Source organism: Tinamus guttatus, unplaced genomic scaffold, assembly GCF_059628265.1.
Source record: "Tinamus guttatus ecotype Peru unplaced genomic scaffold, ASM5962826v1 Tinamus_guttatus_pri_ptg000035l, whole genome shotgun sequence".
NCBI lineage: Eukaryota > Metazoa > Chordata > Aves > Tinamiformes > Tinamidae > Tinamus > Tinamus guttatus.
The window spans coordinates 8,492,615-8,510,278 of NW_028288569.1; the positions used below are offsets into that span (position 1 = coordinate 8,492,615).

General features: G+C 42.4%; 1 protein-coding gene across 1 annotated transcript in view; it reads right to left on the reverse strand.

The window, feature by feature from the left end:
• The window catches only part of NME7 (NME/NM23 family member 7), an 84,710-nt gene that overhangs the window by 20,113 nt on the left and 46,933 nt on the right, over positions 1-17,664 (reverse strand). Inside the window, exon 10 of the mRNA XM_088534036.1 lies at positions 16,838-16,939. Within this exon, the coding sequence (XP_088390162.1) occupies positions 16,838-16,939 (102 nt within the window). The remainder of the gene's footprint in view (positions 1-16,837; positions 16,940-17,664) is intronic.

A 17,664-nucleotide genomic window follows, 5' to 3' on the forward strand; every position in this document is an offset into this window, starting at 1 on the left:
GCTTTGATCTACAGCTAGCCCTTTGAAGAGCTTAGTCCTAACACAAGCTACAGATGCATATATTTCATGTTTCTCTCCATAGCAGTTCGCAGTGTAACACTGCATCTATAAAATACTTCACACAATTTTAATCATTTTATTTCTACAAGAACAAAGGGAAACAAAAATGTCTACTTTCAGTAGAGTCATATGTCAAAATCAGATTGAAAAGCCATACACCTACTTCATAAGGAAAACAGTTAACCCCTTCTCCTTCAAACAACTGATATTTCATGGGCTGGACAAGAAGTTATATAGAACAGTAATATGTATTCCAGTCTGAACTGCAAGAAAAGATTTCAAGAAAATCTGCCCAGATGTTTATTAAAGTCTCTGCCTCGAATGTTTGATTATCTAGAAAAACAGATGTGCCTCTGATCTGAACTAGTTGTTTCTTATTTGTTATTGCTTAGATGATTTCCACAGAAAAGCCAAAGAAGCAACCACTGACTGTGCAGCAACCACTCCCTCTTGCTTTAGTGACAAATGGCACAACAAATGCCACATTATCCAAAAATACACAAAGGAGCTTTTACAGCCTAAAACTGTGTTCTACCTGAACATTACTGCAAGAGGGGAAACTTTAAAATATGTTACTGCTTCTCTTGAGTAAAGCAAAATAAACAGGCTGTAATCAAACTCCTCTACCCACAGGGTGCTCCCAAGGCAGGCTTGCTCTCTGGACAGCAGCATTTTGGGGACTTTCTCAGAACCACAAAATTGCTGGGGTTGGAAGAGATCTCTGCAGACCATCTAGTCCAAAATCCCTGAACAAACAGGGTTACCTAGGGCAGGTTGCCTGTGACTGTATCCAGGCGTTTGAGGATGTCCAAGGATGGAAAGTCCACAACCTCTCTGGGCAACCTCTTCCAGTGCTCAGTCACCCTCAAATCAGAATGTTTTATTTCTCTATATTCAGACAGAATATAAAGAAATAAAAATGGATTATTTCTCTATATCCAGATAGAATATATAAGGCTGCATATAACGGGCTACAACAAACTCTGCGGAGTCTCTCTAACCTCCAGAAAAAAAAAAAAATCTTGTTTTCCTTCACCATTGGAGACCTGACTGTGTGTTGACTCCCCGCTCTTCTCAGCGCTCATCATTCACTACCCTTGCTGAAAGCTTTACACTGACTTGATCTCTTCCCCTCTGTCTTGCCCTCCCTGTACTCATAAAACTTCTTCCCTCTCCAGCTCTCCAAGCCCTACTGCTCTCCCAAAACCCATGGTCCCTCTTCCCCCTCAAGAGTGCCAACTGATTCAGAGGGCAGTAGCCAGAACCAGGCAAACCAGTAAGTTCCCTCCCGCTCTTGCAGACCAGCTACACCCTTTTCAAGGGAAGAAAACACGCGTTAACCATGAACAAACAAAATAAAGCAAATTCCACCACTTCCGAGGAATTTGCCTGGCTGAACTTCAGCCATCTGAAAGCTGAGTGCCTTGTAAGCCAGGTGCCTAAGCTCCCTCTGTAGTGAGCGGAGGGAGGTAAGTCCTTTCAGAAAAGGATCCTTTTGCAGTCCGACAGGTGTGTAAGCTAGGCGGGGTAAGTACCTCTCCGCTTCCCATCACTACTGACCTCCAACTGGGGTCGACCTGAGGGGCACTGATCCTTCAGCAAATGCTTCTGTCTTCTGTCTGTATTACTGTGAGGAAAAATCTATATATGACAGTGCTGTTGCTCCTGTAGTCTTTAACTACAGAACACATTTTCCCCTAAAACCTGAGGCCTGCTTGACAAAAAACACTTCACAAAGTCTCTGAATACAAACACAGCCAGAGCATGGAAATGGCTTCCTTCATCTTTCATTCTACACAGCTCTCCAGAAGTCTCTTGTTTACAGAGTGACACATTTTCTCTTACCTGCGTTGCACATGAGCAGCAAGCAAAGTCAGGTACATATATAGAAGCAATATTAAAGGTCTTAACGCCCACTTCCAAGGAAGCCAATGTTATCAGAAAGTCTTTGTGCTTCCTGCGTATTGAAAGAAAGACTCGCACGCAAAACATTTCCCTTCCAAACACATGTATGCGCACAAATACTAAACACCATTCACCTTTTATCACAAAAGAAAGTGATAGAAAGATCTTCAAGAATCTAGAAAGATTACACTGATATTCTTTATAATATTAAGCATAGTCTCCTGTCCGTTGAGCATTGCGTTTAGCCTCCAGTTCGTCTTCCGCTGGTTCAAGCAAAAGTGTTTATGCCCCCAATCACATGTTTTGACAATTTTCTTCTATCTTTAATGGAAACAAGTCTGCGTGAACATAGTTATCTACTTGAAACGATGCGAACATAAAGGTTTGTTCAGCAAATGAAATTATCAGACCCACGCATATATGGGCAAATTTTCAAATACAAGGCTGTAAAAAGTGCATCACAAACTCATCTTCCAAAATTAAATTGTTTCTCATTTTTGCAGCAGCAGCAGCAAGTCATCAAACCAGTTTATTTTGTTACAAAAGCCTGCTGTGGCCTGATAAAAGAAAAAATACATCAGGCCTTCCTTCTGTTTTGGTAAAGTCACGCAGCTGCTGAGCCACCAGTCTACAGCTCTGTGCTTATTTAATTTTTTTGATTTCAAGTTTATTTAATATATGCACATTTCTGGTCTATATTACAGTGTTCAGAAGAAGCTCAGAAGTCTGTAAAAGTTGTTACTCCATCTCCTTTTCATCCTCCATCCCCAGAGACACGTCCATTCTGTCTGCTTCCCTCCCACTCCTTCTCTACCCATCTTCTATCTGGCAGCCCAAGGGTGCTGCAGTTTTGGCCTCACCAACTCTCCACAGACTGTGTTCTGTGGAGAGGAAATGGGGAACATTTGCCAGGCTGAGACAGCATTTTTATTTGGCTTGGCACTTCTGGCCTGCGATTGAGCAATGCTAATGGTAACAGAAAACTGCTTAGTGTATACCTCTGCCATAACCAGTGGGGAAAAATTAGGCAGGAGAAAACAGGAGCAATTTTGAGTCAAGTACAAACTAGATCTGACAAAGTTTTGAGGACAACTGACACACCAAGTCAAAGTTGGTCCAAAAAACAGAGATAAAGATAAAATGACTAGCTATCATGTAGTATTATAGGATGGAATAAAGGATATTTAAATTATCTGACAAGTTGGAAAAGGAAGCACAACAAGTAACTAACCACACATGTCTGGGAAAAAAAAAGAAAAAAAAAAGTGTGTGCGACTTGACTGTCTTTAAAAGATAATTATTTGGCCTCCTAATGATTTTCAGCTGCCTTTCAGGTCCAGAATTTCACTCATTTACTTATCCACCTATAAAACTATGCTAAGAAGAAAAAAAAAAAAAAAAACAGACTTCAAGCTATATTTTGGGATTTCATTAATTCATAATAACAAAATATTTGGAAAGCATCAAGTCAAAGTCACTGCAGAGTTGCAAGACATATTTTTAGTCTGAAGATATCTTGGTTTTCTCCCGCAAGAACAATTAAAAGTTTTCTTTTCCTCAGTTATTTTAGAGGGAAAATCCTTTGCAAATTTTACATTTGCAAAAGCAGTCCCGATATCCCAGCTTCACACTTGGCGAAGCAGAAAGAATTGCTTCAAAATTCAACACCTTTTCCCTAGCCAAACCAACCTTGGACCATCCACTGAAACAGAACACATAGATGCACTGCAAGGCAAAACTCTCAAGAGTGCTGCAAACCCCAGAGATCCTTCCCGTAGGGGCTTATCTGGAGAGCAAGTGAGCTTTCCCTCCCACACTGTGCCCTGCGGGCTCTTCTATCCAACAGCAAAGTTTTCCTTGGGGGCAGCAGTGCTGCCATCTCTTCCCATATAGCTGTGAAGAGCTCTGTTGTGAGGGAAGAAATCATTCATTATTTGTGTTATACCTTATGTTTAACCCCCTTACTGCGTTCTGGACTCACTGTTCTAGTCAGTGTGCCTATGCATACCAAAAGATCGCTCATGGATGGTTCTTGAAGACCTTGCCCCCTGAAGAACCACCAAGAAGAGCAGAAAACAGATGCACAATTGATCCCTGTTTCAGGGTAGGAAAGTAGGACAGTAATTTCTCAAGGGCACAGGGAAATACAAAATTCACAAAGACTGTAAGCTCAGTTTCTAACGCTGAGGTCAAGCCTTCTGAATCCTATCCCACTTCTTCAACTGCTCTCTCCCTCTGATTTAATGCTACTTCCATTTGTGACCAGCACTCTGATTGACGGCTGCAAAACAGGCTGCAAAACCCAGCCCGTGTCTGGGCAGCCTCAGGCAACGCGAGAGCTCTCTTAGGAACATGAAGAAGAACTGGTGCTCACTCCTCTTCTACCCTGACCTCATTTTGCTCCCTTGATCCCTAGAAAGGGTGAAGAGAAAGGGAAAACTTCTAACAAGGGGGATACAGGAGAAATCCTGAGTGCAGCTCTGATGCAGTCCATCATACTGTAAGTGAAAGCTGCTAAAAATTCTGCTCAGGTGGCCCTGCAGTAAAACACAAAATGTCAGCCTAAACCAAGCAGATCAGCAAGCAGCACCCTAAATTATTCATCTTCTCAGCATTTGAATCTTTCATTTTATGTGCCACTTTTAAAATGCCTTTGTTTAGTTAATGGTGTCCACAGACAGCAAGACGGTCACTAAAGACTGAAATCCCTTGCTGCAGCTGTTCTCAAGGCTGTCAGCTATTACAAAAGGGAGGATTAAAAAAAAAGAAAAAAGAAAAAACACCGCCAACAGGATTTTTTTTAAATTTAAATACTCATCATCATTGGAAAAAAAAAAAAAACAGAGAACAGAACAAAACACAAAACCCTCACCTGCTTGTTTTTGATACAGGAGGAAAGGCTCAGGCTAACGTATTTGTTTCTGCCCAATTTGTTTCAGCCCTCAGCAATGTAGCTTAAGCAAAAAAGCTTAAGCATAGTGCTCTGGCCACAGCACATATTTCTTGTGTCACTACAACAGCATGTAGCGCACCGAGGGACTTTCAGCCTGTGCACAGCCTGCTGCAACACACAGAGCAAGCAGAGCTGCTCTACCACTAAGAAAGCCAGCCAACCCCTTCAAGGGGAAACCCACCTGAGAGACTCTTAGAGCTTCTTCCAGGAGTGCTTAGCTCCCCACAGATGAACCTCTCTGGTGTACTAAAAGACTAATTTATCACCAAGAGTACTTAAGGAAGCCTCACTGGGCTCTGCAGCTGCTTTTCTATTTGGTTATGATTAGCTCAACTACTCATTTGTTAACCAAGCAGATCCCAAGTAAGCAGTCTTCTCAGATAAGAGTTTCTTAGGTTTGATCATCCTCTTCGTTTGTTTATTACATGGGGTGTTAAAAAGAAATTGCTGAGCATATCCAAGAAGTTACTGCTCATAAGCTGCTAAATGAAAGCCATGAAACCTTTGGGGGCCACCTCAGTCAGCTTCAGGATGCTCAGGACCACACAGTCCTCATGACTCTGTGAAAGAGCAAGTGCCTGACAGTCCTTTCTCTGCACAATTCTCACTTGCTCTGTTGCACATTTGCAACATCCTGAACAAGCACCTTCCTGCGCTGACTCTTCTTGCCTGCCCTCTAAAGTGCTTTGGAAAAAGCCCCTTCAGCCTGACAAAGTTCTACCTTATTATTATCTCACTTTAAACTGGAGATAGCATTCCTACTACTTCTTACTTCTTGAAGTTTACATGGCAGCACCATAAACTATTGTTCCAATCAAAAATTACCAAAAAAAAAAAAAAAAAAAGGAAGGACAAAACTATTTGTAGCCAACAAAAGCCAGAACCAGGCAGAAAGGCAGGCTTTGAATCTATTCAGAGCAAAGGCTCTGCAAATATAAGGTTGCTGTGACTAGGAGGTATTTTCTTTCCCTGAGCAAATGACCTCCACATCTCATCAACATCTTCGGAAAATACTGCTCCCCTTCTCCAAGAAAACACTGTGGTCACAAGGAGTCTTGTTTTTTGCTTAAATGCTTCTCTTCAGGGATTAGCTTTTAGGTACTCAAAAACATCACTGTCTAGTGTAAAGAATTGCTCCTTGCTATAACTAAAGAGAGTATAAGAGGAGCAATGAAAATAACAGCTTGGACAGACACTAACCCTAGACTAAATGTTCTAGAAAAACCTTGTGCTTTTATGGACTGAACACATTAATAAATCCAGTCTCAAACACTTCAGCAGCTAAAACAGAAATCAGCAGTCCAAAAAAGGAAGAAAAAAGATCACCGGCAGACTGTGATAACAGGAAGAAAATACAGCCTAGGAATCCTAATGACCAACCCCGTGTCTTACTCACAAAGATTGTATTTTCACTAAGGGAATAAAAAAATGTTTGTGTGTTATATATGTATATATAAAAACACACATATATGTGTGTGTGTGTATTATGTATGCATATATAAAACACAAAATTTATGTGTGTATTATGTATGTATATCTAAAACACGTGTGTGTGTGTATCTCCACACACAATTTAAAAAAAAAATGGGGGGGGGGGGAGAAAAGCCTCATGCAAGCAGGGTGAGTTTTCACCCATCATGGCTGGGAAGAACCAGCCCCAGCGAGCACCCTGGGGATTACCTTTGCTCAGCCCAGCAGGGCTAAAGCGACGTGCTGTATTTGTCTATCTCACGCCAGAACCGCACAGTCACCTGGTATGCTAACAGCCTCGCTCTTCTTCTACTGTGGTGATAAACATATACGTTTTCCTTAATCCACCCAAGGCCCTGTCCAGACTACTTAAAAAATAGAGTATTTTGAAATGCATTAGCAAGCTTTACTTAAAAAAGGAAACAAGCAAATATTAAAATAAGCTACGCAAAATAAGCACTCCTTTTCTTTTTTTTTCTTTCTTCCTGTGGTCACCTTTCAAATAAAATACGATCCATGCATACTGGATACTAAATCTGTAACATCACTTTCTGAGACATGGCCTGTGTTCAAAGCCTGTGCAGACGCTAAAGGGGAAGATGAAATACAAATGGGATACGGAAGCCTTCACTTTTGTAAAATAAGATCTACCGATAGACAGCTAGAAGCAAAGCTTGAGTCATAAAAATAAAAAAAAAATAAATAAAAAGGCCACGTAATCCTCACAAAGAAAGTTAACCCTTCTGAGACCTTAACCCTTCTTGATCAAACAGTAATTCTCAGCATTTTATAAAAATCCTGTGTTCCTCATAGAAAGCTTAAAATAACAGGTAATTTTTATTACACCCACCTAGTACTTTGGGACACATTCAGCTAGAGTGCAAAGGGAGCCTTTGTGGTCCCTGGGCCAGTCTGTGAGGCTTCTACACCTACCCGTACATGAAATGGGTCCTTGTCATCTCAGATCAAGCTAAATGCAGCTCTGCAGAGCTAAAAGGTCTGGGTTCTTAACCAACAGGAACCTAGAAGAAGGTTGGTTCTTAACCTAGAAAACCTAAGAACCTAGGTTCTTAACCTAGAAAAAGGATGTAAGGTATTTTAACGGTGGCTTTAACCTTATGATGCTTTGCAGGAAAAGGCCAAAAGACTGTGCATTACCAGCACGAGGAGTGCTCTGCGGCCATGCAGCAAGTCTGGGATGACCAGTGATCTGGGCTGTTAGTGCCTTGTGGCACACCAGAGAGTTTCTTCAGTCTCCGCAGAATATTCGGCTTCCCTATCATTGGAAAAAATAGGGCAGGACGGCAGCATGGAAACAGGCCCGAGGAAAGGAGGAGCCACTAGCAGAAAGGCAGAGCCAGCTATAAGGGAAAGCACAGAACACATGGGGATGGTGAAGCTTCTGCTGGTCGGGACGGCTTCCCGAGTCGATGCTGCTTTCCAGGCGGGCATACAGGACCTTTGACTGGTAACCTCCCCAAAATGCCTCGAAACTGCTGCTGAGAAGGGGCTTTGTCAACAAGGGATACGAAAATATCACAGGGACTGGCAGTAAAAGAAATCACAAAAACCTTGCATTGGCTAGGTGGGCTTTTTTGCAGCTGAGCAAGGAAAAGCCTTCCAGCAGCCACTAACAGGAGGCAAAGGCACCCACCTTTCTATCCCCTACCAGAAGTTTCCAGAACCTTCTCTCCAGAGGCAGAAAGGAGCAGAGCCCTCTTGGCTGAGACTGCTGATCACCACTAATAGAGCTGACTTTCAACACCTGCTCCTTCCTGTTGGGGACTAAAGCAAGCCTATGAACTCCAGTGGCACGTGACACTGAGCAGCTGTCACCTGCCAGCAACCTGCTGGCAGGGCAAGCCACAGCTAAAGCAGCACTGGCTACTGAAAGGCTCCAACACCACTACGGGCTCCCTGCTTTGGGTTCCCATCTCCCCGCAAAGGCCTATTTCAGCAAGCGTGAAGGCCTTTTTCCTACCAGAGGACTTCCTATCTCCTGCAAAGGGTGACATTGAGATGCTGGTGTGCAAGAGATGGACAGGCTGGTCATCTCCAAACCGTAATTGCTGAGCGAGGAAGAAGACCTAACTAAGTCAAATTCAGGCTCTGAGAGCCAGCAGAGCCAGCTCAGCAGAAGGGGGCTGCCTTGGAGGGCACCATCTCCCCGCAGGCACCTCCCCAGCCAAAGAAATCATTGTGTCCCCCAGCTAAGGGACCTTGGCACTCGCAGCCCGTGCAGCCTTTTCATTAGGCATCTAGACACTAATGTGGAAATTAAAAACTGAAAGGGCAGAATCCGATGACTGACCCTAAATAACATCCAAGCAATTCAATCATGTCTTTCCCACTGCAGGCCTTAGACAGCAGGACATGGTAACTGTTATCGATCTGTTTGCTACTCTAGCTGATAATGGTCTGGTGCTGAATACACATTTTTTATTATTATTACATGATTTGGGCTATCTGCAGGTAACTGATGACATGAAATACTTCTTCATCCAAGAACCAGATTATTAAACTTTCCTGAAGCAAATGATGCCTTTTGCTGTCAGCAGTCTGAGCAGGGTTCCCTAGGCTATAGGGAGAACCCACGTTGAAACAGCAATGAAGGTGCTACCTAACAGTGAACACAAGACTCTTGGGAGCTCAAAAATGCTTTTTATATACTTTCCCAAACTACTACCTATATTATGTAACACAAAAATATTATGCTGCTAATGTGTTTCTAAGACTGAACACAAACTTTCTGGCCTCATACACAGTTCCTTTCTGTTCCAGAGATTCACAGAAGAGCTACACAAAACAAACTCTTCAGAGCATCAACACTGTTAGGCTCAGACTATTATCCCTATTTAACTGATGCAATAACTGAGGCAGAAACACATTGAACTTTTCGTCCAAGGTCACACAAGGAGGTCAGGAATGGAACTAGAGCAGACTCCAGCTCGAGAGGGTTCACCCACATGTTTTAAACTACCTAATCTCTCCTTTGGCTGTTTGCCATTGATGCAAAAATACAAAAATGTGTTAATACTCGAAATCCCCAATATAAAAAGATTGCAGGTTAGAATTTAAGGCAAATATATGAAATTCCTTCTCAAGCAAAAAATATTGCAGCAGGTCCCATCGCTTCAGCACTATCTCACAGTATACGGTACTCGCGTCACTTTTGGTTGGGATTGGCAGTTCCCTAAAAGCTCTGAAGACTACTAAAAAATAAATGGTAGCCCAGGACCACATACCTGATGGTAACTCCTGGTATCACATGCTATAAACAACCTTTTTGTTTGCATATCAGCATAGTTTAAAAGACCCAAAATAAAAGCACTAGTTTTTATAGCATTACAAATGTTTTATGAATACTAAGTAATCATTTGAACAATTCCCTGACAACATGTGACCAGCAGCTGTTTCAACTAAGGAGCTGCATCAAGAGGAGGCAAAAGAGTAAAGCTGTGGTTTTAGACTGAAGGATTAACGTAAGGTCTCTTAACTGCTTCAGAGGTCAGGACATAAACTGACACTCCCAAGGGCTGTGCTGCCATTCGGAGAGACCTAGACAGGACGGAGAATTGGGCAGAGAGGAATCTCATGAGGTTCAACAAGGACAAGTGCAGGATCCTGCACCTGGGGAGGAATAAACCCAGGCACCAGTACGGATTAGGGACTGACCTGCTGGAAAGCAGCTCCAAGGAGAAGGATTTGGGAGTCCTGGCTGACAACAAGTTGACCATGAGGCAGCAATGTGCCCTCATGGCCAAGAAGGCCAATGGGATCCTGGCCTGCATCAGGAGGAGCGTTGCCAGCAGGTCAAAGGAGGGGATCCTGCCCCTTTCCTCAGCTCTGGTGAGGCCACATCTGGAGTACTGGGTGCAGTTCAGGGTACCTCAGTACAAGAAGGGCATTGAGCTTCTAGAGAGGGTCCAGCGCAGAGCAACAAAGATTATGATTAAAGGACTAGAGCATCTATCTTATGAAGAAAGACTAAGTGAGCTGGGCCTGTTTAGTCTGGAGAAGTTTATCTCAGAAAAGAAACAAAGCGTGTAGGCCCACTCCCAAGTATTGCTCTTTGATTTTTCTTGTTTTAGTTACGTTTCAATTGTTTTAGGTATTTGTAACATTTGTCTTAAGCGGTATTTTGACATGTAGAAAGCAAACAAAGTCTAACTGTAAGCGACCTGGCCATGTATTCCCCTGAATATCTAGAGAGCAGGAGTAGGGTGAGTGTAAAGAGTGATTTGGAGATCTTCAAAACCTCCCTGGATGCGACCCAGTGCCACGTGCTCTAGGTGTCCCTGCTTGAGCAAGGGGGTTGGACTGAATGATCTCTAGAGGTCCATTCCAACCTCAACCATTCTGTGATTCTGATAAACACCAATAAATGAGACATGGACGTCAGCAAGCTCAGGCAGTGATAGGATGCCCTGGTTAGCATCCCCCAGCTCCAGGGTTGCAGTTTCTGTGCTAGCCCTTTTCTTCCTGAGCCGCATGGGACAACAGACACCCACTCCTTTTCAGTCTTGGCAGGAGCCCCTAGCATTTCTCTTCTGTGACCATGTGCTTATCCTGCAAGCTTTCTGTTTCTTTCCTACTGTGTTTTAGCAGAACAGCTCTACAGATAAGGCACTCTGTGCTGTGTTTGCCCCTAGTGGTCCAAATAGTGCCGTGTCTTTAAAACAAAAATAACCCCTTTTCTATTCAACCCTGGCTACAGTCAGCAATTCTTTCATTTCAAAAGGTTTGTTTCCTGGTTTGTATAAGTCTGCTTTCATAAAATTTTAATTCCTTCTCCTAGCTGTCTAGAGCAGTTACCTCTTTGCCACAGGTGTAATTGGTCACTGAACAAGTTCCTTTACCATAGCTTCTCTTCCTAAAATGCAAATTGCATTACCCCTTTAAACTTTATCTATGAGCATCTTCCACACTCATGAGCTATATTTCTTAACTGAGAAAAGTCTACTTTATTCATGCCAGATAAATAAAAAAGTATTCCTTTACATTTATAAAGGGCTAAGCATTGATATTCTATTGTTTAATGTATATCCTTTGATTAATATATTCCATTTTCTGAAACTGCTCAGACACATATCTTTCCTCTTGATCTCCCTCTGAGTACTTTTCAGATAAAGGCCCTGAGTAATTGGGCAGACTGCCCTTTGCAAACGTGGTAGCACAGTGCTCTCAGCTGTGCTCTTTGTGCTGCAGTTTATTTTATGGGTATCTGCAGACGGCCTCAGCTGCAGCGTAAAGCTACCACTTGAACAGAAAGCCAACAGCTAGGCACCTCAGCCTGTCACCTGTCAGCTACGACTGCCATCACACAAGTCTGATTACACCAGTATTCCTTACAGCATTGCTTGAATTCCACTAAGCCAGCCAGTTACTATGGGAAGAGGCAGGTACCACAGATAAGAGCTTTCAGCTGACTATTGCATCATTTTAAATACATGTCAAGTCTAAGAGCTGAAAGTATGACTACTGCAAGCCACTATTCATGCCCAGGAAGGCAGCACAGCACAGCACAGATGTATTCCAGGCTATTTAAGGCCCACGAATTCCTAGTTTTGCAGCACTCCTCAGAATCAAGCAAAGACAGGAGGCAGCTTCCAGGTGGTTTATAAGGGCAGATCCAAGCAAAGTGTGTGCAGTGCTCATAGTGGAAGGCAACAAAAGCATTAATGTTGAGAGCTCTGACAGAGAAAATCATGCCTTTATTGTCATGACACTGCTCTGAAACTTGACAGAGACCTTTTAGATGAAATGCCTGGATTCTTGACCAACCTTGGATAGCATTTCCTTTCTAAGGCTCTTTTCCACTTGGAAACTGAAGGCAATACTTTTTTCTCTCACCATTTGTCTACTGCTGCTCTAATTCATTTGGAACCAGCCCCCCGCTCATGTACCTGCAGCCCTACTCTTCAGTGAGGTCCTTCATGTTACCCTAACTGAGTCAAATCAATCTCTGGGGAGAGCACTCAAGATAATCAGGGCAGTGCCATTATGATCAAGAGGAAATTCTGGTCTCTGTTGGGTTTGAACTGCCTCCCACACTCCTAAAAGCAACATCCTAATGCAGTATGCTACAGTTCACATACTGCACGTCACAGTGTCATGGACACTGGGGGCTGAGGTAGGGAGGGGGATTAAGAATGACAAGAATCGTTTTTGTTTTTTCAGTTATTCAACTGAAAAATGATTCGCTGGCAACAGTACCATACACAGCTGCTTTTGGCTTCCTAGCTTTTAGAAGGGACATTAATCACCTGGGCAAGTCAGCTGTCTCCAATTTGTCTGCAACTGAAACGTGTTTGAAGCAGTGCAAATTACTACACGCCACATAATCATGGAGGGGAGCACCCTCGGGGAGAAACACAGGGCTCTAGCTAGCAGAAAGGAAGAACTTTACTGTGGGCCTGGCCCAGTGGGAATAGAGAAACCACAGAGCTACCCTTGTTTGTGTTCAAACATATGCCCCAAAAATGAGTGAGGAGGGTTGAAAGTATTTATTATTATCCAAAAGGCCTGAACTTTTTCATGCAGAAAAATACCTGAGAGGCTGAGCAGCTGGACTCTCACACTAGCCACGAGCAAAGGCTTCCCTAGCTGCTGCCCCTGCTCTTCTTTCCTGCTCCCAGCTCTCGTGTTCTCACTGATCACGGAAGGCTCAAGCATCTCCAGCCATACGTCTCCCTAATTCTGCCACTCCCCAGCTGATTTAAGGGACAACATGGGGTCTATAAGGTTATTTTGGGTGTTGGCAATCAGACACAGAGTATTAAGGAACAAAAAAAGTGAAAGACAAATGGCCCCAAAAAAACATTTGACAGATAAACAGCTTTGTAATCATTGCTGTTCAACAGCAACTTGCAAAATGAGGAAGAAAAGGTTCTGCAAACACTTTGGTCTGCTTCATGATGAATTTTCAATTTATGAAGGCTGAGTCAAGAATGATTAATTCATCTTAAGTGATATTTCAGTGACATGATGCAACACAGCTAATGTAAATAAAGCGCAGGGAAGTGTTACAGCAGCACAATCTTGTGATTATATTGATACCTACTGGCAAGGGGACAAAAACTAAGGGTATCCTAACCTATGAACTTCAGAACTGTACCAGTAGAAACAAAATAAAATAATTGTATACAGCATTAAGGCAGTAATTTATCAACCTGCATAACACAATTTAATTGTACAGTTTAGAAAAGCATTTAAATGATTCCAACAAACCATGGAAAAATCAGTGGAACTCAGAAGCATTTCCGAAATCCCATTCCTATTGAAAATGCAAATATATAAATAAAAGTGCTCAATTGCTCCTAGCTTTGGGGGCTTAGCAGAGGCTTGTAGGTGCTTCCCTTCCTTAAAAAATCTAGAGTCTTGTTTCAGTGACCACATGCAAAATTCAGAGATCTACCTTAACAACCTATATAAACATTATAAAGAAAGGCTGTTCTCAAGATGGGCATCAGAACAGCCTGCTGACCTTTTACTGGGTTACCCACCAGCTGCAACAGTAAGTAAAGCAGTAATACCTACAGAGACCCTCCAGGACAGAGAGGATAAGTTGCAAAAAGGGGACTGTCATGCTAGGAAGTTACATGACTGGTCTGGGATGCGGCTGTGGGAAAAGGCTAAGCTGGAGGCCTGCAGTCAGAAGACAACAGAACAAGCACCATAGCTGATAGAGAACAGAAAGGCCTCAGAGGAGACCACCAAAGACAGAAACAAACCGACTCCAAGAGCTTCAGCCACGGATCGTTAGGGATGGTGATGGTGCACCAAGAGGGCAGCGACCCAAGGGGCCCCTCACTCAAAACGTGCCAGTGTAGGAAGGGAACACAAGAAGCACCAAGGGCTGCGGAGCAGCTCTTCACCTCGCCTGTTTGCTACCCACAGGGGCTAGCGCTCCGTGAGCACAGAGCCAGCAGGGCTCACATGAGATCTTTTAATGAAGCATTTATAAGCTATTTTATAATAACAAAGGTTTTTTGTTTCTGTTTTTTTTTTTTTTTTTGGCAGAGAGCCTCACAGTACTAGCAAATTTTAACCAGTTACAAAAGACAGCATTAAATCCCATTTTATTTTTAGTAGTGTGCAGCTAGGTATGTTCCATTTTGCAAATAGAACTTTAATGAAGTAAAGCATTTATACTCATTTTTTATCCAGCCCTAAACCAAGGATTGGACAGAAGCAGACTTATCTCCAAACAACATCTCGCTTTGATTTGGTAAACTCATATCACCTCCTTTGGATGCCTTTTGTTGAAGTGTGCCCCAATTGCCTCTCTAAACAAAACCAAGAGCAGACTGGAAGGGCTGTTAATGTTCAGATCCTTAAGATCCAATGTAGACACCTGATTTGCCACAGAGTAACTACTACATTTGCTGTGTATCAGAGATGTAATTAACAGCACACATGATTCGATGACATTCATTATGCAACGTGAAATTCCAGCACCTTTACTCACTCCAAGCAGCACCTTGCTTCGAGAGCAATCCCAGTGACTTCACTGGCGCTGCTTGCAGAGCTGCATACTACTGCATTAAACAGAAGACAGAGACCCCAACAGTTACATTCTGTTCTACAGCTTCAGAATTTGGTCTGCACCTTCCTTTATAAGCATTGTGCATTCACATCACGATCTAGTGTACATAAACACAGATCTAGATCTCTCAGAGATAACATACTACTTGCATGACGCATTTACTTGAGTCACCAGCATACCAGTCCATGGATATCTCCTGCTCTGCATGTAACCTTGCTAGATAATGAAACTGCTGTTGCAGTTTCTGCTAGCCCTCTTGGAGACAGATACCGTGACCACAGTGTTTAGGCAGGACCTTCTCTGACTGCACCAGCTGGAAATGATAAAAGTCTGCTGAGGAACCTTAGCCACTTCTTCCTCAAAGAGACGAGCTACCAACACTATGCCTGAAGAATCAATTTGGCTGTAATTCTTCCAGAGAGCAGTAGGCAGGAGTATGTAACACATCTGCTTGTCTACCAAACGACCAAACAGACTTTTATTGCAAACGCTATATGATCAATGCCCAAAACTCTAGACATCTGCCTCCACTGAAAGCAGGCAGGTAGTTGTTTTTACTCATTTTGTCATAGAGTTAACAATTAAAAGGGAAACACAAACAGTATGGATAGGGGTCACTAGCAAGAAATTTAGAGGCAGGGATTTAGTTCCCTCTTCTGTTGTGTTCTTGTGCTGCCCAGAAGAGCCATCAGTTTATGCATGCCTCAGTTCCCCCAACAATCATCAATTTCTTCAGTCATAACCATGTTGGCTGAAAATGGGAAAATAGGAACTTCCTCTTGGATAGTTATCCTTGTCTCCAGTAACTTAAAGCAGCTGTAGTGTGTGTGATGATATTATGTTATTAACATGTCAGCTGCAGGCTGAAACAAACAGAAATATGAAAACGATATTGTGAGCACAAACAAAAGAGCTGCATCTTTGAAAGTCTGAAAGATCAGAAAACTTAAACATGGAAAAATAAATAAATCTCAGACCACCATACTATGTACATTACTGCCTGAGTTTAACCTAAGTCAGATAAACAAGTTTTGCTCTAAGATGCTAATCTAGCAGAAAGACATTTTGAAACGCTGAATGCGGCCAAACTAGAGAAGGCAAAAGGTCTGGAAAACACCTTTAACTTGTGGCTCCTACAGGAGGAAGTGTGGATCTGAAGACCAACATACCCTGAACAACTTGTTTCCCCTTAAAATATAAATCTATGAGAAATATATATTAGGAGTTTTATTCATAACATAAAATATACAGAACCTGACCACGTTGCCTGCATCTTGTATTTCACTGCCTGGCTCCTTTGTGGCGTATTGGCCTTCATTGATTAAACAAAACTGCAAATTCTTTTTAGACAGCATTTATGCTTGACTCCACATTGCATGAAGTATCTTGCACACTACTTACTCACCCCAAGACATGAAAAAGAAAACCTAGAAACATTAGCATAGCACACAGCTACAAGAACTCAAGTTTGGCAATTTTTTTTCTTCCAAATAATCAGAGGAGCTAATTCTCCTTTTACAGTTTCATCCTAGGAAAATACCACAGACTACAGTGAACTATTGTTTGATTTACACCAGCATACTCAAAGAGTAACAATTTGTTCCAGGGCTCTGAAGACCTGTGTTACAGTATTCATGAATCTTTTAACAGAGATTTTTCCTTAGATAGCTTTCCATTCACATAAATATCATCACAATGTTTCATCATCTGGTTTCAGTAAGTTCGGTGGGGTTGCTACAGGATTTGCAAATTGGTCCATCTGATCTCCACAGTAACACACAGCTTAGCTGTTTCAAAGAAAAGCTACAAACACACAGCAGCCAAGGCATACTATGATATTTTCATCCACACAGGCAGCACACCAATTTTAAGTGTTCCTTGTCACTCACTCAAGTACTTACAGGATCAGAGGGCCCGCAGAAGTCTCTGAACACTTTTGGAGGCTCGGGCTGTATAATCTCCATTGCTATGCAAGGGCCTGAGCACAGCTCAGTAACCATCTCCTAGAAGAGAAAAAAAATGAAAACAAATCTGAGCATTGTAGAACACAATCAAGGGCTGCACTTCTCAAAACTAGACCCAAATTTACAATACAATAAAAATTAAGCATATTTAGGAAAGCAAAGGCATGAAACAAAGAAGTAAATTGGATATTCAGCTTCATGAGAATACTGAGTAACATGCAACAGCATCCACAGTATTTTAGATTCTTTTTAGCTTATTTTAGATTATTTTGCAGTTATATCCTTACTGATCTTGACTAGGATTTCACAGTGCTATGTGCTTCTCATACAGTGCTTCTCACACTGTAGATTGAATCAATGCAACACACTTTTTGGGGGAAAAACAGGGCACAGGGAAAGGATTCATGATTTGGATCCTTTTGGTCCACCAGCCCAGGAATCACACTGAAATCATCTGTTTCCCAAGAGTCTCCCAGAGATCAAGGTGCCACAGTGAGTTCTGAGCATGTGGTGAAGATGAGTCTTAGCTTGCATAAGCTAAAATCAACTCCTGGCATTAGTGCCAATTTGGAGTTATTAATCAGAGGCATAGATTTCACAAGCAGAAAGAATCTATTTTAATGTTCCAGCCTGACCTCCTTTATTAAAACCAGCTCTTGTAAGTGGAGCCTTGCCTAGAGATTTGGGCAGACATGTATTTAACAAATCAAGATAATTCAATAAATGAAACTAATAGGGAAACAGGCGAGGAAAAGACACAGGGA